The following is a 26,085-nucleotide window of genomic DNA, read 5'->3' as shown; positions in this document are numbered from 1 at the left end:
ATCTGTCTATCTCCTCTGAATTCCATGCTGTCACAGTCACTAGCCCATTCAAGCTTAACATCCTTATCATTTATCGCCCTCCAGGTTCCCTTGGAGAGTTCATCAATGAGCTTGACGCCTTGATAACTTCCTTTCCTGAGGATGGCTCACCCCTCACAGTTCTGAGTGACTTTAACCTCCCTACGTCTACCTTTGACTCATTTCTCTCTGCCTCCTTCTTTCCACTCCTCTCCTCTTTTGACCTCACCCTCTCACCGTCACCCCCTACTCACAAAGCAGGCAATACGCTTGACCTCATCTTTACTAGATGCTGTTATTCTACTAATCTCACTGCAACTCCCCTCCAAGTCTCCGACCAATACCTTGTATCCTTTTCCCTCTCGCTCTCCTCCAACACTACTCACTCTGCCCCTACTCAGATGGTATTGCGCCGTCGCAACCTTCGCTCTCTCTCTCCTGCTACTCTCTCCTCTTCCATCCTATCATCTCTTCCCTCTGCTCAAACCTTCTCCAACCAATCTCCTGATTCTGCTTCCTCAACCCTCCTCTCCTCCCTTTCTGCAGCCTTTGACTCTCTATGTCCCCTATCCTCCCGGCCGGCTCGGTCCTCCCCTCCTGCTCCGTGGCTTGACGACTCATTGCGAGCTCACAGAACAGGGCTCCGGGCAGCCGAGCGGAAATGGAGGAAAACTAGCCTCCCTGAGGACCTGGCATCTTTTCACTCCCTCCTCTATACATTTTCTTCCTCTGTTTCTGCTGCTAAAGCCACTTTCTACCACTCTAAATTCCAAGCATCTGCCTCTAACCCTAGGAAGCTCTTTGCCACCTTCTCCTCCCTCCTGAATCCTCCCCCCCCCCTCGCTCTCTGCGGATGACTTCGTCAACCATTTTCAAAAGAAGGTTGACGACATTCGATCCTCGTTTGTTAAGTCAAACGACACCGCTGGTCCTGCTCACGTTGCCCTACCCTATGCTTTGACCTCTTTCTCCCCTCTCTCCAGATGAAATCTCCGGAGACCTTCTCACCTCGCTCATCAACTCATCCTTGACCGCTGGCTATGTCCCTTCCGTCTTCAAGAGAGCGAGAGTTGCACCCCTTCTCAAAAAACCTACACTCGATCCCTCCGATGTCAACAACTACAGACCAGTATGCCTTCTTTCTTTTCTCTCCAAAACTCTTGAGCGTGCCGTCCTTTGCCAGCTCTCTTGCTATCTCTCTCAGAATGACCTTCTTGATCCAAATCAGTCAGGTTTTAAGACTGGCCATTCAACTGAGACCACTCTTCTCTGTGTCACGGAGGCTCTCCGCACTGGTAAAGCTAACTCTCTCTCCTCTGCTCTCATCCTTCTAGACCTATCTGCTGCCTTTGATACTGTGAACCATCAGATCCTCCTCTCCACCCTCTCCGAGTTGGGCATCTCCGGCGCAGCTCACTCTTGGATTGCGTTCTACCTGACAGGTCGCTCCTACCAGGTGGCGTGGCGAGAATCTGTCTCCGCACCACATGCTCTCACCACTGGTGTCCCCCAGGACTCAGTTCTAGTCCCTCTCCTATTCTCGCTATACACCAAGTCACTTGGCTCTGTCATATCCTCACATGGTCTCTCCTATCATTGCTATGCAGACGACACACAATTAATCTTCTCCTTTCCCCCTTCTGATAACCAGGTGGCGAATCGCATCTCTGCATGTCTGGCAGACATATCAGTGTGGATGACGGATCACCACCTCAAGCTGAACCTCGGCAAGACGGAGCTGCTCTTCCTCCCGGGGAAGGACTGCCCGTTCCATGATCTCGCCATCACGGTTGACAAGTCCATTGTGTCCTCCTCCCAGAATGCTAAGAGCCTTGGCGTGACCCTGGACAACACCCTGTCGTACTCAGCTAACATCAAGGCGGTGACCCGATCCTGTAGGTTCATGCTCTACAACATTCGCAGAGTACGACCCTGTCTTACACAGGAAGCGGTGCAGGTCCTAATCCTGGCACTTGTCATCTCCCGTCTGGATTACTGCAACTCGCTGCTAGCGGGGCTCCCTGCCTGTGCCATTAAACCCTTACAACTCATCCAGAATGCCGCAGCCCGTCTGGTGTTCAACCTTCCCAAGTTCTCGCACGTCACCCCGCTCCTCCGCACACTCCACTGGCTTCCAGTTAAAGCTCGCATCTGTTACAAGACCATGGTGCTTGCCTACGGAGCTGTGAGGGGAACAGCACCTCCGTACCTTCAGGCTCTGATCAGTCCCTACACCTAAAGAAGGGCACTGCGTTCATCCACCTCTGGCCTGCTCGCCTCCCTACCTCTGCGGAAGCACAGTTCCCGCTCAGCCCAGTCAAAACTGTCCGCTGCTCTGGCACCCCAATGGTGGAACAAGCTCCCTCACGATGCCAGGACAGCGGAGTCAATCACCACCTTACATTTACATTCCGGAGATACCTGAAACCCCACCTCTTTAAGGAATACCTGGGATAGGATAAAGTAATCCTTCTACCCCCCCAAAAAGATATAGATGTACTATTGTAAAGTGGTTGTGCCACTGGATATCATAAGGTGAATGCACCAATTTGTAAGTTGCTCTGGATAAGAGCATCTGCTAAATGACGTAAATATAAATGTAATCTAAAGCCTAATTAATAACTGTACCATGCTCACATTGATATTCAGAGTCTGAATTATTTTTTATTGCCCATCTACCAATCGGTACCCTTCTTTGAGAGGCGTTGTAAAACCTCTAAGGATATTTCAGTAGCACAAACATGAGCAGAACGCAGACAATATTTTTTTGCAATACCCTTATCCTAAATGTGGGGTGAAACCAAACGCATTTAGCCTACATGACAACATAACATGTAGCTTAGCCCTGTTTACACATTGATTATTTAGCTATCGGGAAGGGGTGTCCAGAGAATCTGGTCACATAGCCACTCCGTGATTTTAATTGGTCCGGATCCCAAGGGTCCCTAATACCATTGCCTTTACAGTAAGGAGTTGACTGTCCGTAATCGTGGAGTTTTCCTGTTTCTCAGTAGTTCCGTTAGTTGAAGGTGGGGTTGGTGCCTCCAAGCTGTATGATTGTGAACAGGGCTCAGGGACAAGCCAACCCAAACACTATCTTAGGTTTTCAGGGAAACGCTAAAAGTGTTAAATCATGAGGAGAGCGACCGGGAGGGGGGAATCACGTGCACTTCCCCTGGCCTCACACCCTGCTACATCCCCCTCTATACCCCTCCACTGCCAATCCAGCTATCCATCCCCCATCCATCTCCTCAGTAAGCTGACATAGCGTGTTTAAGCGTTAGCTGCTTTGTCTCTAATAGGATCAAGGGGACTTACATTGTCATCTGATAAAACTAAGCAGCTTGATAACTGCGCTGCTCCTTCTTAACCAATTTGTACTCAATTAGGATAATGAGGAAACAAGCGAAGACGGACCGAGAATGTATTAACATGATAAGATAACTGAGTCCCCTCGCCCCCCAAAACACACACACTCATACAAACACGCACACAAACACACACATTACCTGCTTGTTTTACTTGAGAAGTCATTAAACTGGTCGCTCTCATAATAAAGGCTTGTAGGCACTGTAGGCTGTGTAGACTAAACTGAGAAGTAAAATCTGCAACTGAAATCTACCTATTATATCATGATATTGATAAATTATCATGAACAATATAAATATGTATAGCATGTTAACATGATGAAGATGACACATGATAACATTGTCACCATGTTTGCTTACTAATAGTGGGTAAAGTGCTTAGCAAGTGATCCAGTGATTTCCATATCATCCGCTTGGCCTCATCCCTCTGGACATTGCAAGGACCTGCAGTCTGCAGCATTTCCATGCCTAGTCGCATGTAAGATTCTTGGCTCTGTGGCGTCCAGCAGCCCTAATGAGCATCACCGTCCAGGGGTTTCCTGAGAAGCTGCTCAGCAACACGGTGATTCCTTCCTGAATAAGGTATAATTTCACTAAGGCCATTAGCTCTCACTAGTAACCATGCCAGACTGATTGAGGGAACAACACACAAGTGCAAATAGGTGACACAGGTACGGCTGGCAGGCCTTTCCAGAGGCTAGTTGATTCTATATCAAACACTAACATACTCACATTATTATACCTGAAATTTGCAGGCTTTTGCAAACCCTCAGAAACCTGCATTATGGGCAGGTTCTGCAGAATGCATGTCTTGTTAAAGAGAGCAGGCCAACGTACTCTTGAGGACTTTACCTGCAATCTGAAGGTTTTGGCGAGCAGATTGCAGGTTTTAGCGCCAAAATTGCAAACACACCCCACTACAATGACCATCCAACAAAATGTCTACTGTGCATTGTGAAGCAGATGGTCAGATTTGTACTCTAACAAAGCCCATGTTGAAGGTGGTCTAGACCTCCAATGTGATTCTAGTAGTTCGAACATCTAGTAGTTATTTTACCATCTGTAGTTCTGCAGAAGTCTTAGGAGAATGTTAAGCCTGTTCTTAGAAGATCCATGCTTTACCTTGATGATTTGGATAGTGGTCTAGGCCGCTGCCTCCAGAACACATGTACTGCTGCCAGCATGAGTTTGAATCCAGCCCATTGCTGTTCAGCAAAAACTCTCCTACCTTTCCACTCTACCTCTCTCTGTCCTACCCAACAAAATATGTAAGGAGTGGGGCTGCCCAAAGAAAAGAAAATAGTACTTGGTAGTACTCAAGGGAATTCCATTCGAGCAACATTAGCCCAAAACAAATATTTGAAGCAAACAAAGTCTTCTATAACAAAAACAATGGAGTGAGAGGTCTTTACTTGTCGATTAAGACAAGGTAAGACAGTTGTACGCATTTTATTTCATTTATGTCCACACTTGCCATGTACTCTGACTCGACACTGCCTGTTTTCCTCTATCCAGATCAATACAATGACAGTATGGCAGACGGAGAACAACTGATTTGGTCATTTCTCCTGAACTGCATTTTATTTCTTCAAGTTGAGCAACCTAAACCGAATCAACAGAGCGTCTTAAACGTATCTTTAGATTTCATTGAGGACAGAGGAAATCTCCAGTGAAGACCTTAGCCTCATTAAAGGCAGGGTTGATCTCTGTGACACTTACCTCTCTAAGCCCATCCAAGACTTCAGAGTGTCCTACTGGTGCAAATACTCTCTTAAAGCAACAGATTCCTCCCAAATATCCTCAGTGACACAGGAACATGTTTATTTGTTTAAAGTTACAGATGGACAAATATGAATTATGTTACTACAGTAAATCCTTTCATTGTTTTTGTTTAAATGTATTTTATAACTTTTTTAGTTTAGTCATATGCTAATCTCAATTTTGAATCCTTTTCCATTATCACTGTGATTATGCATTTTATTTTAATAAACCGCCAAAAATCGCTTTGTGAAGAAATTGTATTTATTTGATCTATGTGTCACAGTGATTTAATCTATGTAGATTGACCATAATATGATAATGTAACGAACACTTGTAACAATTAGTCCAAGCCAATTGACACAAGTCGGGCTAAATCCTTATGAGCTGTTAAACATGCCCGAGATCAACTCCTCTTGAATAGACCTGGCCCCTAATTGTTTATTTTATCTATTGGACAGATTGTCTGCCAGCCGTCACATTTACGGGTTCACAGCAAAGCTGTAAAACATATTGTTTTCTTCTGAATTCATTTTTAATTTTTTTTATTTGGCACACAGAAACTAGAGGCCATGAGTAACTTGGTCAAAAATAATTGGCCAGAGGGGGCGAATAGGAGGCGCTGTTCTAAGCAGTCTCACTTAAACCCTCAGGTCCATCTCCCAGTTTGACCTAGAGACTTGAAACTTTGTATGTGGGTGTCTTCCTCATTCTGATCAAATTTACTTCAAGGACCCATAAGGTCAGTCAGGATAGATTTTCCTCCATCTTGGACATTTTTTTAAATCTTCGAAAAGCTTCTCATGAACCACAAGAAAATTGACTCCTTCAAAATGGAGATGGCCTCAATTGAGCTGCTCATGCGCTCTCACAGATTCCATAATTGGACAGGTATAATGTTGCGTCTCCTAACTATCTCTATGGGGTCACCAACAAAAACACAAGGTGCATTCTGACATTTTCACATGAAAACAGCACTTGGTGCAGCCTGGGGTGGTCTAGTGGTCTAGACCGCTGCCTCCAGAACACATGTACTGCTACCAGCATGAGTTTGAATCCGGCCCATTGTGGTTCAGCAAAAACTTTCCTACCTTTCCACTCTACCTCTCTCTGTCCTACCCAATAAAATACGTAAGGAGTAGGGCTGCCGAAAGAAAAGAAAATAGTACTTGGTAGTACTCAAGTGAATTCTATTCAAGCAATATTAGCCTACTTACTGTAAAACAAATATTTGAAGCAATACAAAGTCTTCCATAACAGAAACAATGGAGTGAAAGGTCTTTAGTTGTCGTCTATGACAAGGTAAGACAGTTGCACTCATTTTATTTTATTTCATTTATGTACAAACTTGCCATGTACTCTGATTCGACAACTCATTAGGCCAACATGGTGAAAATCTGTTAATTAATTAACAAACTGTCCATTGGGGTTTGGCAGGTGGCACACGTTGACATTGTAATAATGTAGGTTCAATATTAAATATCTACAGTTTAAACATATCCAAACCAAATTACCTTCACATTTTATTTTGGACTGTGATGGTGCATTAAATTGAGATTTTGAAGCCAGAAACAGCCTGTTTTCTCCTATCCAGCTCAATGCAATGACAATATGGCAGACGGAGAACAACTGATTTGGTCAGAGACATTTGTCCTGAACTGCTTTTTATTTCTTAAAAAGTTGGGCAATCTAAACCGAATCAACAGAGCATCTTAAACTTATCTTTAGATTTCATTGAGGACAGAGGAAATCTCCTGAGAAGACCTTAGCCTCATTAAAGGCAGGGTTGATCTCTGTGACACTTACCTCTCTAAGCCCATCCAAGACATCAGAGTGTCCTACTGGCGCAAATACTCTCTTAAAGCAACAGATTCCTCCCAAATATCCTCAGTGACACAGGAACATGTTTATTTGTTTAAAGTTACAGATGGACAAATATGAATTATGTTACTACAGTAAATCCTTTCATTGTTTTTGTTTAAATGTATTCTATAGCCTTTTTAGTTTAGTCATATAAAAATCAAAATGTTGAATCTTTTTCTATTATCACTGTGATTACACATTTTATTTTAAGTAACCACCGAAAGTGGCTTTATGTGAAGAAATGTGATTTATTTGATCTTTGTGTCGCAGTGATTTAATCTACATGGATTGGCCATGATATGATCATGTAATTGAACACTTGCAACAATTAGTCCAAGCCAATTGACAAAAGTCAGGTTAAATCCTTAATGAGCTGTTAAACATGCCCGAGGTCACTCCTCTTGAATAGATCTGCCAGCCATCATATTTGGGGGTTCACAGCAAAGCTGTAAAACCTACTGTTATTGTCTGAATTCATTATTTTTTTTCTAATTTGGCACACAGAAACTAGAGGCCATGAGTAACTTGGTCAAAAAATAATTGTCCTATAGAGGGCGCTGTAATAAGCAGTCTCACTTAAACCCTAATTTCTGTCTCCCAGTTTGACCTAGAGACTTGAAACGTTGTATGTGGGTGTCTTTCTCGTGCTGAACAAAGTTTGCTTCATGGACCCATAAGGTCAGTCAGAATAGATTTTCCTCCATCTTGGAAATTCTGGAAAACCTTCTTCTCATCAACCATAAGAAAATGGACTACTTCTAAATGGAGATGGCCTCAATGGTGCTGCCCATGCTCTCTCACAGACTCCATAATTGGACATATACAATGTTGTGTCCTCTAACTATCTCTATGGGTCACCAACAAAACATAAGGTGCATTCCGGCATTGTCACATCAAAATAGCATTTGGTGCAGCCTGGGGTGGTCTAGTGGTCTAGACCGCTGCCTCCAGAACACATGTACCGTTGCCAGCATGAGTTTGAGTCCGGGCATTGTTTACCCAATAAACAACAAAATATGTAAGGAGTGGGGCTGCCCAAAGAAAATAAAATAGTACTTGGTAGTACTCAAGGAAATTCCATTAGCCGGCATAGTGTAAACAAATATTTGAAGCAATACAAAGTCTTCTATAACAAAAACATAAACAATGGTCTTTAGTTATCGACTATGACAAGGTAAGACAGTTGCACTCTTAATGAATTTATGTCCACACTTGCCATGTACTCTGACTCAACAACTAATTAGACCAACATGGTGAAAATCTGTTAATTAATGTAATTAACTGTCAACGTTGACATTGTAATAACTCATAAGTAGGTTCAATATTAAATATCTACAGTTTAAACATATCCAAACCAAATTACCTTCACATTTTATTTTGGACTGTGATGCTGCATTAAATTGAGATTTTGAAGCCAGAAACAGCCTGTTTTCTCCTATCCAGCTCAATGCAATGACAATATGGCAGACGGAGAACAACTGATTTGGTCAGGCGTTTTTCCAGAGCTGCTTTTATTTCTTCAAGGCTGGCAACCTAAAACAAATCAACAGAGTGTCTTGAAGTTAAAATGGACTTCTTCAAAATGGAGATGGCCTCAATGGCACTGCCCATGCTCTCTCACAGACGCCATAACTGGACAGGTACAATGTTGCGTCCTATCTCTATGGGGTCACCAACAAAAAACATAAGGTGCATTTTGGCATTTTCACATGAAAATAGCACTTGGTGTGGCTAGGGAGGTTCTAGCGATCTAAACCAAATAATTTGATTTATGTGTCACAGTGATTTAATCTACGTGGAATGAACACTTGCAACAATTAGTCCAAGCCAATTGACACAAATTATTGAAATCCTTAATGATTACTTGTTGTTTACTGTTATTTGCTATTTGACAAAGAAATTATGATGTGAAATAAATAATGTTGATATCTTCTGTCACTTTGCCTGTAGTTGAAATACATCTGAAATAAATTGTAACTGCATATTTTGACTAACATATGATGTTTTGATATTTTAATAATATAAAAAATTCAGATTTTACTTTTTCAAATTCAAAATGGTAAAAAATAGTGTCAACATTAGAAGCTTCATGTTTTCAAATGCCTCTCTCCCCCACTCTCGTTCACCATGTATAAATTGTCCCTACCAGACTTTTTATGTAGTCTAATAATGAGGGGATTAGTGAAAACTTTCAGTCAGACCTTTGTCTTTAAAACAATAGATTTCTGAAAGAAAGTCTTGTCATGGCTTCATTAGCTCTGGCCTCCTCCTGTGGGGTGAATGTAAGCTACATTTAGTGCAATTACTTGACTAGAAAACAACTGTCAATCATTCTTAAAGGGGAAGGATTCCAATTAATAAACCTCTTTAATCCCCTCGTTTTATTTCCATTCACCAGCACCACCAGAACTACTCTCTCTGAGTTTTGGAAAGACTAAGTTATAGCCTGCAACAAAACCACATTAGTTGTCAAGCTTGTTTTACGCACACACTTTATGTGTCAGCATGTTATGCACACTGTTTGTGAAGAGAGAATATAGAGAAGATGCAAGGAAGCCAAGAATAGACCGGGGGTGAGACTTGCGCGGCTTTGGTTCGCAGTGTACAGGACGACGGCATGAGCCGCCTCAGTAATTGAAGAGTGCAGTGTTGGAGGAAACAGGTGGAATTTTGACAGTCTGTGCTAAACGCACGTCATTTCTTCAGAGGTAGGTTCAAACCCGAAATGACTCTTTCCTTTGTTGTGACATTTAGCCTACTACAGAATGTCTCTATAGTACATTTAAATCTTATGAAATGGACACTCACAGTGAGAATGTTGTTAGCATTGGAAACGACGCTTCTTTTCCACAGAGTATAGAATTGTTTTACAGTATCAGTGAAAAATAAAGACAAAGATTGTGCATTTTAAGAACTTTGCATTGTAGGCTAATTTGTATATTTTACTACAGTAATGATACTAGTGCTTAAATAAACTCTAAACGTGTGCTCTTGAATGTCATTCAACTATATATATTGAATACAATATAACTATGCACATTTCTAATATGTAAAGCCTAATTCAATTTCACATTTGGGCCATTTACGTTTTTGCATATTTAATCAGTAAATAGTCTCTTATCTCTACTGTACAAAGCCATTTATGACAATAAAAAAAATTATATATGGTTCCTTATACCCATATTTTGCCTGAAGACGTTTTTTTTCTCTCCATCAAATTGAACTATTGTCCTAAACTTCAAGGTGTGGACCTGTCAATCTCATTATAAACTTGTTAAATATATGTAGGCCTAAATAAGATATTTCAGAGAACAACTGGAATAGACTTGATTTGACATGTTACAGTAATACTGGGTGGTTCTACGACAATGGTGTCCTTTTGACCAGCCAATTAAAATATATATATATATACAGTACCAGTCAAAAGTTTGGACACACCTACTCATTCCAGGGTTTTTCTTTATTTTTACTATTTTCTACATTGAAGAATAATAGTGAAGACATCAAAACTATGAAATAATACATTTGGCATCATGTAGTAACCAAAAAAGTGTTGAGGTAGTCACCTGGAATACATTTTAATTAACAGGTGTGTCTTGTTAAAAGTTAATTTGTGGAATTTCTTTCCTTCTTAATGTGTTTGAGCCTATCAATTGTGTTGTGACAAGGTAGGGGTGGTATACAGAAAGTAGCCCTATTTAGTAAAAGAGCAAGTCCATGTTATGACAAGAATAGCGTAAATAAGCAAAGATAAATGACAGTCCATCATTACTTTAAGACATGAAAGTCAGTCAATACTTAACATTTCAAAAATGTTGAAAGTGTCTTCAAGTGCAGTCGCAAAAACCATCATGCGCTATGATTAAACTGTCTCTCATGAGGACTGCCACAGGAAAGGAAGACCCAGAGTTACGACTGCTGCAGAGGGTAAGTTCATTACGCTTCGAACACAACGACAGCGTCATTGTGCAAAATAGTACGCAGCATCATCTGGATATGTATGCAACAAAAGTTCAACATTCACCTTCTGCTACTATTTCTGTCAAGCCGTCTACGCATACAGGTTGACGCATACGTTCAATAAATCCAACGTATGCACCACACAGAACGCACTGCAACTGCCTCTACAATGCAATGCTGCATGTCAAACGCAGCGTTTCATTGGAAATGAATGTTATTCTGGTGTACCAAAATGCAATGACGCTGTTGGTGTGATCGAAGCACCTCATATTACAGGTAAAATAAATGCTTCACAGAGTTCAAGTAACAGACACATCTCAACATCAACTGTTCAGAGGAGACTCCATGAATCAGGCCTTCATGGTCAAATTGCTGCAAAGAAACCACTACTAAAGGACACCAATAAGAAGAAAAGACCGCTTGGCCCAAGAAACACGAGCAATGGACATTAGACCGGTGGAAATCTGTCCTTTGCTCTGATGAGTCCAAATGTGAGATGTTTGGTTCCAACCACCGTGTCTTTGTGAGACGCAGAGTAGGTGAACGGATGATCTCTGCATGTGTGGTTCCCACCATGAAGCATGGAGGAGGAGGTGTGAGGGTGCTTTACTGGTGACACTGTCAGTGGTTTATTTAGAATTCATGGCACACTTAACCAGCATGGCTACCACAGCATTCTGCAGCGATATGCCATCCCATTTGGTTTGCGCTTAGTGGGACTATCATTTGTTTTTCAACAGGACAATGACCCAAAACATACCTCCAGGCTGTGTAAAGGCTATTTGACCAAGAAGGAGAGTGATGGAGTGCTGCATCAGACGACCTGGCTTCCACAATCACCCAATTGAGATGGTTTGGGAAGAATTGAACCACAGAGTGAAGGAAAAGCAGCCAACAAGTGCTCAGCATATGTGGAAACTCTTCAAGAAAAGCCTTCCAGGTGAAGCTGGTTGAGAGAATGCCAAGAGTGTGCAAAGCTGTCATCAAGGCAAAGGTTGGCTACTTTGATGGATCTAAAATATATTTTGATTTATTTAACACTTTTTGGGTTACTACATGATTCCATATGTGTTATTTCATAGTTTTGATGTATTCAGTGTTATTCTTCTTCAATGTATAAAATAGTAAAAATAAAGAAAAACCCTTGAATGAGTAGGTGTGTCCAAACTTTTGATAGGTACTGTATATTTAATATATAAATGATTGGGGATTTTTTTCAACAAAAATATGTCAGATAAAAGTTCATTAAACCCCTTAACAATGTAAATCAACATAAATAACAGCTTAATATATTTTAATATTTTAATATTACATTTGTAAAAAATGCTTGTGTTGCCTCTGTCACTGGAGTTACCTATATTTTAATGACAATTCAGGCTTTCCAGAATGTAATTTGACTACATAATTTGCATAAATAATCAAAGACAGAAGGGTTAATGATAATATTAAGAAATGTTTTGGATGAGTAATAATTTACTTAAAAAAACACATCTCTATAATAACACCAGTGAAGGTAACACCAGTGACAAATCTTCAAACTATTCTGTTAAAAGCAGCAGGAACAGTAACACCAGTGATGGTAACACCAGTGACAAATCTGCAGAAACTATATAATATCTAAGATGGTGACCACTGTAACTCAAACCACACTTCTTAAATTGGAAATAAATAACTTCAAAAGTATCTATATCCACAGTAAAACGAGTCCTACATTGACATAACCTGAAAGGCTGCTCAGCAAGGTAGAAGCCAATGCTCCAAAACCGCCATAAAAAAGACAGACTGCGGTTTACAATTGCACATTGGGACAAAGATCGTACTTTTTGAAGAAATGTCCTCTGGTCTGATGAAACAAAAATAGAACTGTTTGGCCATAATGACCATTGTTATGTTTGGAGGGAAAAGGGGGACGCTTACAAGCCGAAGAACACTATCCCAACCGTGAAGCACGGGGGTGGCAGTATCATGTTGTGGGGGTGCTTTTCAGCAGGAGGGACTGGTGCACTTCACAAAATAGATGACATCATTAGGAGGAAAATGATGTGGATATATTGAAGCAACATCTCAAGACATCAGTCAGGAAGTTAAGCTTGGTCGCAAATGGGTCTTCCAAATGGACAATGACCCGAAGCATACTTCCAAAGTTGTGGCAAAATGGCTTAACAAAGTCAAGGTATTGGAGTGGCCATCACAAAGCCTTGACCTCATCCTATAGAACATTTGTGGGCAGAACTGAAAAAGTGTGTGCAAACAAGAAGGCCTACAAACCTGACTCAGTTACACCAGCTCTGTCAGGAGGAATGGGCCAAAATTCACCCAATTTATTGTAGGAAACATGTGGAAGGCTAACCGAAAGGTTTGACCCAAGTTAAACAATATAAAGGCAATTCTACCAAATACTAATTGAGTGTATGTAAACTTCTGACCCACTGGGAATGTGATGAAAGAAATAAAAGCTGAAATAAATCATTCTCTCTACTATTATTCTGACATTTCACATTCTTAAAATAAAGTGGTGATCCTAACTGACCTAAGACAGGGGATCTTTACTACGATTAAATGTCAGGAATTGTGAAAAACTGAGTTTAAATGTATTCGGCTAAGGTGTATGTAAACTTCCGACTTCAACTGTATATTGTGAATTACAGGAATCGTCCCATGTCGTTCAACGAGCTTTACCCTCGCTCTTTTGTTTGGGTACAGCCCAGTGTTTTTGTATGCGTGTTTGTTTTGGGTGTATTAAAAACCGCTATTGCGTATTCCTGCGCCTGTCTCCAAATCCTTTATACCAGCTTGACATGAAGGCTTTACATGAAATTACCAAATTAATCATCAAATTGCCATGTTCTATGGTATACTGTTTAAAATATATATATAAAATATATTTCTCTTACATATGTTTTGTTAACAAATAACAATTAACAAAAACACATTTTGTGACATTATCTGACATTTTTAAGTGTTTTTCCTGGTGGTGGGACAGGAAAGACAATTTTCGTAGAAGTATCCATAATATAGTAAAGTCTATCACATCAATCACACATCTATCAATCTCATTGCATTCAATATGCTTGATAATGAGTTTATGCAATAGAATAAAGAGGCTGTCTTTCATGATCTGCTTTTGATTAATTGAATAATATGTCTCATTAAAAGATCAACTCCAGTGATCGATACATATTTTGATAAACACACATACCATATACCCCTTTAACTATTGCTCAGAGTTTCAAAACCATTTTGTTTCTGATATTTTGTTGATATTGAATAGACTATGTTAATCAAATGATTATATATTATTATCATCAGAATAGTAGTGGTTGTGAGAGTGTTGGAATATTTTCATGTGGCTCTACTAAACGGCAGACTGGCTTCTGATCATGTGATGACTTGGACTGTGTTTTGCATGTGCAGAGAACTTGTGGAGGACATCACTTTAAAACTCATCCTTGGACCTGTTCCTTCACGAAGCTGAGCCAAGTCTACTTTTCCCTGCTAAAGTATAGAGAAAGTGTCAGAACGTTCGAATGCATTTATCATTGGATACCATGAGTGTGGTGGATGACAGCTGCCTCTCGCCCAGTAACTTCCACGAGATGGTGAAAGGAGGGGGGGCGGCGATGGGCGGCCGTGTCCACAGCATTGATGTCATCCTGGGCTTCAGTAAAGACCAGGACCCCCTGCTCACTCCCTCTGAGGGTCCAGGACCACACAAAGTGGGCATGGATGGCCTGGGGGACCCTGGGAAGCAGGACCTGTCACACCCCTATGGGCACCTCTCAGAACAGGAGTCCTACCATGGTGAGTCTCCCCGTAGTGAGATAAACACTCCACTGGGCAAACTGTACATCACAGTTCTGACTCTGTGGCATTTACGCATGGCTAAAGTTGTCAGATAAGGCCATAACACACTGACAAATTTGCTGGTCTTCATAAGTTATCAAGCCCCGTCTGATAGGAACATGTTGAATGTAGAAAGCAGCTAATGCAGGATAAGTGCAAGGAATTTACTTCATTTACCATCAGCCCAAGGGGAAAATGTATCTGTCATAGGCATTATAATAACACACAATACATTTCTAAAACATTTACACCTACAATATGGATAGGGGAAGATGGCATGAGAGATATTGCTCACATTATTCCAACCTGGACTCGGGGGTAGACGTAACATAGTAGATGTAAATCCGGTATACTCCAATTAGTATGATATGTTTTGTATTGTATGTATTCATTTGTGGATGTCCATCATCCATTTCATACCTATTACGAATTACAATTCGTATATGTTATGAATTGCAATTCGTGCAATATGTTACGAATTTGCAAAACGTATATGTTCCGAATTCCAATTGGCTAACGTTAGCTAGGTACCTAACATTAGCTAGGTAAGGTTAGGGTTACAGGGCTGGCAACTTTTGAAGATAGCTTGGAGTGAAATTTCCTATCGTGAATGTCAGTGGCTCCATCCCCTAGTCTGGGGGTCCACTTGGTTTGAAGATACTTTGAGATTATTTGGGCATAATTTAGAGTATGCTAATTGAGGGACATTGATTTACATTGTTTTTGTTAGAAAATGCTAATATTAACAGGTGGTGGCAGTGGCTAACCATAGGATGGATTGCAGTCTCTCCTAGTCCACAAGAAACAAACATGTAATTCATCCCTTTAAAATAGAGGTAGCTCTCCAAGAGGCTAGGCCACCCCGGATTTATGTTTCCCAAATCCTCTGGGTTTGAATATGTTCATGTGATATTTGATTTTTACAAATTACCCCACATACAAGAAAAATCTAATGAATATCAATCTTCGGGTGGTTGAGGCTTGTAAACCCTTGCCAACATCTTACATAGGCAAGATCTTTTGCATTTATGCCTGTCATTTCTGTCTAGCAGCTTGTGCACAATAATAAAATGACAAAACAGGATATTTGAGAAAAGGGGTATTTCAAAATAGCCTTTTCTCATTTTATGTAGCCTATATTCGACACTGTCCATAAATGCCTACAATAATCCATATATATATATATATATATATATATAGCTCTCCTTCAATTTTACAAGAATGCATTGCCATCTCCAAATATATTTTTTTAATACAAATGAAATAATAGCAGTATGGGGAATAACAGTATTGTTCTTTCACACTAATTATTATATATGTTAGCCCATTATAGGGGATCGGAATTGTTCTAATGACTTACATCAGCTATCGTGAAAGACCAAATTAATTCAAAAGAAAATCTCCTGAAGACAATATGACGTAGCCAAAGTCTGCCCTTACATCCAACCCAAATTATCTTTCAATGTATTGTCCGCCTACGAGAATCAGTTACACATTTGGGTTCGCAATCAGTTTGGGAAAAATCATGTTCATAGTCAGACAAATCAGGTCACTCTGCCAAAATGTATGCTGAATGCTACCTTTTTGATGTTACAGCCTAATGAACCTAGTGCTAAATTGCCAATGACCGACCAAACAAGATGAATAATATAGACTATGGATCTGGGCTCATGTGACTGGTGGATTAAATCACTAGTATCACATGCTGTCAAAGGAAGCATTCTGGGACAGGAGTGACACAAATAATGTTGCCAATTGTGTAAAAACCACACTACAAGTTGCCATGCTGCTCTTTTGAAAATTGAGTTCATATACTTGGTTAAGTAGGCCTAGATTAGAACAAATGTGCCTATCCAGTCTGCCGTGGCTGCCTGCTCCACTCTAACCGTGAGGGTGTTTTATTTGCAAACTTGCATCACATCCCCTTGGTCCTGGACCCTTACTAAACCAATCAGACACTTCAGTCTGCCGCGGTTCAGTGCAGTGGCAGGAAAATGATGTCTATCTTGGGAGAAGCTGCTGCGGTTATAATGCTCGTGATGTAGAATTGTAGGTACGGTTGAAAGAACGCACTGAATGAATTAGAAAATGAAAGCAGTAATCTTTTCAATGCGTGAGAAATAAGAGGTGTGGCATGTGAGCGTGAGAGATGGCAACACTGGGGTTACGGTTAGGGGAAGAGCCGACATGTTAACTAGTTGCAAAATAACAAAAAAAAGTTGTAAGTAGTTGCAAAAATACTAAAGTTGTCAGATGATATTCGAACATGCAACCCGCTTGGGGTTGCTAGATGTTCTACTTTCGTTATTTTTCTGTCTTGTGTAACCATACCAAACATACTAATTTGAGTGCAGCTGTTTTTGTTCCCGCTCAAACAGATGAGGGAACTAAAAAAGAGTCACAAAAAACAACCACAACGAAACAGGTGGAGTTCTAGGAGAGGTTTGAAAGTTGATTAGCAGCAAATGGGACCTGAAAGACACCCACCATGAGCGGCCACAAAATTTGCCCAAGAGGCAAACAAAATTAAAACCCACACCAAATTTAAAGATGGGAAGCGGGTGGGTATAATTTGTGGAACGTTCCAACAGGAATCTGTTCCAAAAACTTTGTAAATAGCAAGGTTGCCAACAAACAAAGCATACAAAGTTGTATAGTGGCAGAATAAGATACCAGGTAGGGAGTGGGCAATTTTGTTACGTTTTTCACTCACCACGTTTATTCAGAAAAATGTCTGTCCTCACTCTGGTAGCCTATGGACAAACATTAATGGCGCGGCAGGTAGCCTAGTGGTTAGAGCATTAGGCCAGTAACCGAAAGGTTGCTAGATCGAATCCCTGAGCTGACAAGGTAAAAATCTGTCATTCTGACCCTGAACAAGGCAGTTAACCCACTGTTCCTAGGCTGTCATTGTAAATATGAATTTGTTCTTAACTGACTTGCTTAGTTAAATAAAGGTTAAACAAAAATAAGAATAAGCTATGTGGTGAGTTGATGCCTATTCAGCAGTTAGCTAGGTGAATTGATCATGCTACTTTGTATGTGTTGTTTGTTGGCATCTTTGTTATTTACAAAGTTTTTGGAACAGATTCCTGTTGGAATTTTCCACAAATTATATCATGGGAAGCAATCCAAAAAGTAGAGCAAAATGAAAACAGGGAAGATCAGATATAGGATCGCTTTTTTTTTTTTGAACTCAAATAGGGAGAGCCAACTAAAGGTTCCACATCTCTCAAGCCAACTGGAGCACTGGGCTCTTAAATATCACAACACCTTCTGATTAATGAGATCAGTGCAGGTGTATCACATACTGACTAACGAAGTGACACCAATTGGCGAGTTCAACGTGCAAATGTCCAACCAATGGAAAAAACAAAACCGAACCTTTAATACCAACCCTTAATTTCTCATTAGTGGACCACAAAGTGCGTAGGAGGACGCCTGAACTTGCACAATTCCCTTTTAGTGATGTAATGATTTACTTAAGTCATTAAGATTTTATTATTTCCATTTGCATCAATGCGTTGAGGCAACAATGACCTCAATGGCTGCATGAGTTGTAGCCCTGCAGACAGTCTGGTTCTCTCACATTATGTTGTATCTGCATAGGGGTATTGTACATGACATGTTGCTGTACCTTGTAAAAACTGAAATCATGCTGATGTTGAGAGATAAACCACAAAACAAAATGGTGAGGGTGTTTCATCCCAAATCCTATTCCCTTGTGGAATTCCCCTAATCTTCTGTTGGACACATGATATTGTACAGTAGTGCAGTTACATGGGATCAAAAAAACGAAAAGTTTGGTGAAACATGCAGCACAAATCAGCATTTGTCATGACTCATGTCTTTTGATATGGTTGTACCAATTGACTATAAAATATTATCATTAATGTTTAATTTACATTATATTTACATTTTAGTCATTTAGCAGATGCCCTTATCTAGAGCGACTTACAGTACTGAGTGCATATATTTTCGTGCTCTTTCGTATTGGTCTCCGTGGGAATGAAATCCACAAACCTGGAGATGCAAGTGAGATGCTCTACCAACTGAGCACTTGGTATTCCGTACTAATTTAAATGTCCTTAACACATAACTAACTTGTTAGTCATCCCTGTTCCGTCTGAATGGGCACTTCGTACTACATTGCATCACTTTGTTCCCTCCACATTGAGGTTTACTGCTGGACTGTTAACATGTCAAGGTCTTTAGACGGGTGGTTCCAACAGGCTGACAGGCAGTGAACTGGTCACTGAACCCAGCCTGACCTCTCCATTGTGTCATTATGGGCATTGTCATAGGCTGTTAATGAGAGAAAGATCAATGGACCCCAAAATACTTCTAGCTGCCCCTGTCTGTTAATTTAAGGTTTTGCTTGGCTTTCTGTCCGGATTCTATCAGGCACTGGTTTGATATGAAGATTCATTTAGCAGGATTTGATAACGGTCGGAATCCACTAGTGGGTTTACAGTTGGTTCCTACTGGGTCATGGGTTTGAACTGGGCTGTGGCTAGCCATATTTGATTTGGTGACGGTGCAAGAAAGTTTTGGCTAAGTATTGTAAAACGAAGCCCCCAAAGAATCCCTTTCCCTCCATGTGCCAAATGGGCAGTTATAAAGTTATGTGGTCAATGGGAACTGATAATGAATATCACCCACAATATTAACCCAAACTGACACACTCTTACTTTTATGTCTGGGGAAACTTACAGAATTGACGTGTTTGAAGTGTCCCAATAGATCATTTGTTTACCGATAATTTATTATACAGTACAGGACTAATGCATAGATCACTGCTATGATGGCAGATTCGTAGAGGGGGCAACTGATCTGATGGTCATCTTTGTGCCCGATTTTAATTTGATTACCCTTTGACTAAGGCTAATTCAGCACATTGACAGCATGTTACGGCTTTACCCATTTCCTTGTAATGTTTACAGTATTCTCCTGATTATGAAACTGATACAAATGAATGTCCTACGTAGATTAGAGTTACGTATACGTGGACGCCATCAGAGGAAATAACAGGCTGCATCTGTTTCCCTCTGAAGAGGGAAATCTGCAGTGAAGGCCTTAGCAAGTCAGTGCCACGTACAGATGTAGGATCTTAATTTGATCACCCTGTTGCAGGAAATGCAATGCAGGAAATTTCAAACTTGTAGTGTGTTTGAGGTTTAAAAATAATTCTGAAGTTTGTAATTTCCACTTAGAAATGTCAGACTTGATTTTCCCTTACGAAAAATACATCAACCCTTACAAAAATGTCCATTAATTATAATCCACATAACAATTCACATTTCCTATTGCTGCAGGATTACTTTCATGCTGCAGCAAACTGGCTCAAATTAAGATCCTACATCTGTATGCTGTGCAAGTATGCTTTGTTACAAGGCAGAAGGATAATCAACTTGTCTTTGCATGCATAGAGTAAGACACACTGCTTTGACACGTGCAACATACTGTAATCTGACATGACTCGTTATAAACTACAACATATCCATATCTGATGATATCCATTTCTTTAGATTTACAGGAACCTGGGATTGCCTCTTCATCTTCTCCACTGGTTTTCTGTACTGTGCTACTGCTAACCTAGATACCAGCCTATAGGTCTAACACAGACAATTTTAATCTCCATCAATTTGCTAAGGGGTGTTTTTAAGTGTCACATTGAAGTACATTGGTCAACCTCCTTTTGTCAACTTCAGCTTCATTGACCTACAGTAGCCTATTGTTGCAGGTGTCAAATCAATGTGTGCTCTACTGGAAAGTTGTCAGAACATACATTGGTCAAGTTATTAATGGGTTGTGGAGCTCATTTGAATATCCCATGTTTTCAGCTTTTGTCCAACCCTAACCCTTCAACAGCTAGACCTTTCATTGAATGGTCATTCCCATTGGCTATTCACTCACACGTGATTACAGAAATTGTGAAAAATCTCTGTCTAGCAAAGACAGACATGTTGATTAGACATAACATATGGCTGATGATAGGGGAGCCTAAAGCCAACAGTTGGCTAACAAGCTAAGGATACTTAACTGGGTAAAGCTTTAAAAAAATAACAACTTACATTTACAGAGAAAGTCAAACAAGCTTGTTTGGGTAAATCAAAAGGAGTCAAAGTAACTTTGTTAATGGATTAAGCATATGTGAATCTCTTCTTTCTCCCTATCGGCTCTACAGATTCAGTACTGTACTCAGATAAGTGTGATGGGGACATGAGTGAGCTGAGGAAGAATGTGGACAGCAACGGTGGGAAGAGTCCAGAGCCCTGTGAGGAAGAGCGGCCCAAGAAGAAGCACCGACGCAACCGCACCACCTTTACCACCTACCAGCTGCACGAGCTGGAGCGTGCCTTTGAGAAGTCCCACTACCCTGATGTGTACAGCCGTGAGGAGCTGGCCATGAAGGTTAACCTCCCTGAAGTCAGAGTTCAGGTAGGTTTGTCCACCACCATTGTTACTGGTACTGTGCTGTGCTCTGGTCAACTAACTTTCTAGCAAATCATTGTGACAACAGCAGTCAGTAGTGAGCTCACATTTGTACAAATCTGATCAGGTACAACCTTGGTCCAATGTAAATTTTTCCCCTAGTTAAGTTGTTTAGAGCTGAATACAGTGGACAAATTGCTTATGTTTTCGAATAAAGAACATCACTGGGTCAGAAATACATGTTTTCAATCTTTAGATAATAATCATGAGTGATGCAGGACTTTAGGGCAGATTTCTAGATCCTTAGGAGCTTCGGGGTCACTCACAGCATACGTTGCACTATAAATACAAGTGACAAAGCAAGCCATGTCGTGTCCCCAATGGCTCAGGTCTCTGGATTTCTGAGGATAGACATCAGAAGCTTGTCTTAGCATGGCAGAGGGCAAAGTCTTATAGTAGACTCTAAGGGCAAAGTATTAAAGCAGGTTGAAATGATTTAAGATTGGCCTTTACAGGTTAAATACCTCATGCTGTAAATATAACTATAGCTGTTGTGCACACAGGCCTCATTAACATTACGGTCTTCTGCTGCTGAGTAATGATATGACATTTTACTTAAGGCCTCTAAGATGCTCCACATCAGCAGATTACCATGCCCATAGGTGCTCAGAGGCTCCAGTAGGTGCCAAACGTTCAAGTGTCACTGTCCAAGCCTTGCTGACAATGGATCGGGTCCCAGGTTCTCTAGGGCAAGGATCATCAAGTAGATTAAGCCAAGGGTGGAGGGTAAACGTGTAGGTCAAGGCAATTAAAGGTCTCTTAGGGTTGCAATATTCCAGGAACTTTCAATAGATTCCCTGGTTTTCCAGAAATCCTGGTTGGAGGATTCGGGATTTCCTGCTTACTCCCTCCTGATTCCAACTGGGATTTCGGAAAAAACTGAGAATTTATTGAAAGTATACAGAATTTTGCAACGCTAACTGGTCTCAGAACAATTAAATTCAATAATAGTTTATTAATTTATTTGATACCAAGCCTCCAAAATAGGTAGCTTGATAATGCTAATATTAGCACTAAACTAATACCATTTGGCATCAGTTGAAATGCTCTGTGCTGTAAATACTCTACCCTATAAATTCAAACCCTCTACCTTCTAGGTGTGGTTTCAGAACCGCAGAGCCAAATGGAGGCGCCAGGAGAAGCTTGACGCCACCACCATGAAGTTGCACGACTCACCCATGCTCTCCTTTAACCGGCCGCCCATGCACAGCAATATGGGACCCATGAGCAACTCCCTCCCCCTGGACCCTTGGCTGACCTCTCCTCTGTCCAGCGCCACCCCAGTTCACAGCATCCCAGGCTTCATGGGCACAGGCCAGGGACTGCAGGGAGGCTACCCCAGCAACAGCTTCCTCAACAGCCCTCCACCCATGGGACAGGGGATGCAATCCATGGCACCTCCTCCGTACCAGTGTTCTGGTCCCTTCACCGACAAGTATCCAATGGAGGACGTGGACCAGAGGAGCTCCAGCATCGCAGTGCTGAGGATGAAAGCCAAGGAACACATCCAGTCCATGGACAAAACCTGGCAGCCCATGTGATGGGATATTGACACTATGTTTCCAGGCATGATTGGGATTTTGGGTCCATGCTAATGCCTTTTTCCATGCAACAGGATTGCAGTGATGGCACCAAGAAATGCACAGTTATGACTCCTGATATATCTAAGATTTCCAGCACCAGCGACCTTTATATTAGAATGGTTCTTAGTCTCTGTTTTGAGTTCCTTTTCTACTAGTAATGTGAAGGATTGGAAATTGATGCATATTTTGTGTGCCACCATCCAGAAAGGACCATATGACTCAGAATGTCAAGAAAGGCCTCGCAAATGTAAATTAACAAGCAAGCATTTTCCAAAAGGACTGCAAGGACTGCTCAAGTTAACTAAGTTATGGTGGAAGGCAGCGAGACACAAGTGTTACTTGATTTTTTATGTTGTTTTTTAAGATGAACTTTTATGAAGCAACTGGAACAATGATTCCACTAGACACTAATTGCCCTTTATGGCAACTTTTTGATTTTGATCCTTATCTCAAAGTTTGGATGCCGTAACCAAGGCAACAAATACTTCCTCAGTATTCCTGTAAAAATGCAAACCCTGTACACGCTGGTTCAGTTTGTAATGCAGATAACTCAGACTGTCCATGTGTTAATTTTGTTATTCATTATTTAACTTTTTGTAAGAGTAGTTTTAATATTTTGTACCTTGCTGTTAGCCATGAATCTAATAATGAAGTCCCCTCCAGATCCTTTCACAAAGTACATTTTGTAGAGTGCTCACACACGGTCACAATTAAGGTTTGTGTATTTTTTAAATTAATCCAATTGTCTAATTTGTCATGGCTGTTATGGGTCAATTAACCAGTCATTCTCTCAGTATTTGTGAATGGACATGCCATGTCTCCCATAATAGTAGTTGAAGGTTGCGGCGGTGTGAATCACTATGTCTATGACCCTGAAAAACATAATCATTCATCTAGTTATGATGGTCAGGTTATTTCAACACCTGGAGAAAAAGAAAACAAGGGCCACCTCCCCGAAGACGGTGAACACTATATTTCTGTCTGTGGTAACTGCAGTTACAGTGGAGAGCCTCTGTCCACACTGTGGGTTGTGGGGTCATGGTTGATATGTCCTGGCTCTGGCTGGAGTACGCTTTCAGCTGAGGATGCGTAAGACAATCTGTCATGCTATTTAATTTGAAAAGACGTGAACATCTTTTAACACTCAATCAACTCAACTGAAAGTGATTTAGTCTTAATTGACTTAAATGATGATTGTCCTGAGACTAACTCCAGACTGCATACACACAAACACTCCCAACAGCACACATACTGATATCAACAAGTTCTTTCACAGAAGTGCTGGCAGGTCAAACAACGTGAGGCTCTTGCTCCTTGAGAATGGGTCTTGAGGAGTGGTACATATCAAAATCCAATCTCTGAATTGTATGGCACCCTCAGTGTGTGACATCTTGATTAACTGAGGAAGAAAATATCTGTTTTAGTTTTGGATTGGAGCTGCTAAACATGTTTGGGTCAGTCAAACAGAGCGTTCTATGGTGTAAGCCTCGTACAGAGAGAGAATGGAAGCCAAGCGACCTCCTTCTCACACAGTAGGGGTTGGAAGAGGACAGGGGGACAGAGCGAAGAGGCCACTAAAGTAACCTATTTTTGTCTCAGTGGCTGTTGTAGAAGGCAGCTTGGCCTTCCGTCACTGTGCGTACATGCAGAGCAGCAGAAGGAGAATGGTCTGATGTCACCCCATATAGTTTTGTCTTTGTTGGCACAATTGATCCAAGACCATCTTCTTTGTCTAAAGTTCGAGGGGGAAAATGGTCACAGACTGCACTAAATAGGCCTCTCGGAATTAAAAAAGAGCATGAATTGTCTATTTTATCATGAATGTTTTTTTTTGTAATTCTACGTCAAAGAGATGAGCTACTACATGGGGTGTACAGGTCCATTGTGGCATTATGTTTTGATAATGACTGCATGTATATTTAATATGGCATTGGGGAGATTGGGTCCCCATTAACTGGTTTGTGTATGGTAAAAAATGTTTTACTTCAACCACCCCTGTATACTGCACATTGTAAAATTACAATATGTCATATATAGGGCTAGGTAGAATTAATAATTTCTGATGGAAAATAATTTAGCATTTAGATTTTTCTGAGACTTTCTACAGATATTAACATTATTTATCCTAATGTAATTGAATATGCGCGAGGGATAACCTTTAATTATTTTAATTTCAGTGATATTTTTTATGCAATTACAATATGAAGGAAATCAATTCCTTCACACAAAATTGATATTGTGGCAGCATTTGATTTAAAAGGAAACTCTAAATGTCTTTGGTGCCAGACTAACAGAGAACAACTGTTTGAAAAAGTTGCAGACTCACCACAGACTTGTCAATTCATCCAACTTACTGTGAATTTTCCAAAGTATTTTCAATGATAAACTCTCACTATCATCATTGTTGTTTTGCTAATTATGCCCTAATACAGTTGAAGTCGGAAGTTTACATACACTTAGGTTGGAGTCATTAAAACCCGTTTTCAACCACTCCACAAGTTTCTTGTTAACAAACTATAGTTTTGGCAAGTCGGTTAGGACATCTACTTTGTGCATGACACAAGTAATTTTTACAACAATTGTTTACAGACAGATTATTTCACTGTATCACAATTCCAGTGAGTCAGAAGTGTACATACACTAAGTTGACTGTGCCTTTAAACAGCTTGGAAAATTCCATAAAATGATGTCATGGCTTTAGAAGCTTCTGATAGGCTAATTTACATCATTTGAGTCAATTGGAGGTGTACCTGTGGATGTATTTCAAGGCCTACCTTCAAACTCAGTGCCTCTTTGCTTGACATCATGGGAAAATCAAAAGAAATCAGTCAAGACCTCAGAAAAAAAATTGTAGAACTCCACAAGTCTGGTTCATCCTTGGGAGCAATTTCCAAACGCCTGAAGGTACCACGTTCATCTGTACAAACAATAGTATGCAAGTATAAACACCATGGGACCACACAGCCGTCGCACAGCTCAGGAAGGAGACGCGTTCTGTCTCCTAGAGATGAACGTACTTTGTTGCAAAAAGTGCAAATCAATCCCAGAACAACAGCAAAGGACCTTGTGAAGATGCTGGAGGAAACAGGTACCAAAGTATCTATATCCACAGTAAAACGAGTCCTATATTGACATAACCTGAAAGGCCGCTCAGCAAGGAAGAAGCCACTGCTCCAAAACCGCAATAAAAAAGCCAG

At 40.7% G+C, this 26,085-nt stretch overlaps 1 protein-coding gene across 1 annotated transcript; it reads left to right on the top strand.

Annotated features, from left to right (window-relative positions):
* Window positions 1-9,382: 9,382 nt before the first annotated feature.
* Window positions 9,383-25,378, top strand: LOC106573820 (retinal homeobox protein Rx1). The gene is made up of 4 exons (XM_014149178.2): window positions 9,383-9,715; window positions 14,382-14,768; window positions 20,998-21,251; window positions 22,403-25,378. The coding sequence occupies exons 2-4, from the start codon at window positions 14,495-14,497 to the stop codon at window positions 22,844-22,846; spliced, it is 972 nt and encodes a 323-aa protein (XP_014004653.1). The 5' UTR covers window positions 9,383-9,715; window positions 14,382-14,494; the 3' UTR covers window positions 22,847-25,378.
* The last annotated feature ends 707 nt before the right edge of the window (window positions 25,379-26,085 follow it).

This window comes from Salmo salar, chromosome ssa16 (assembly GCF_905237065.1).
Source record: "Salmo salar chromosome ssa16, Ssal_v3.1, whole genome shotgun sequence".
Classification (NCBI taxonomy): domain Eukaryota; kingdom Metazoa; phylum Chordata; class Actinopteri; order Salmoniformes; family Salmonidae; genus Salmo; species Salmo salar.
Note: the sequence above shows the minus strand (reverse complement) of the source record. Positions and strands in the feature narration are given on the sequence as shown.

Excerpts from the sequence above, each read along its gene's own strand:
- LOC106573820 (XM_014149178.2), top strand. The coding sequence starts at position 14,495 with ATGCATTTATCATTGGATACCATGAGTGTGGTGGATGACAGCTGCCTC. Across the intron at positions 14,769-20,997 it reads AGAACAGGAGTCCTACCATG|ATTCAGTACTGTACTCAGAT; the intron begins GTGAGTCTCCCC and ends TCGGCTCTACAG. Across the intron at positions 21,252-22,402 it reads TCCCTGAAGTCAGAGTTCAG|GTGTGGTTTCAGAACCGCAG; the intron begins GTAGGTTTGTCC and ends TCTACCTTCTAG.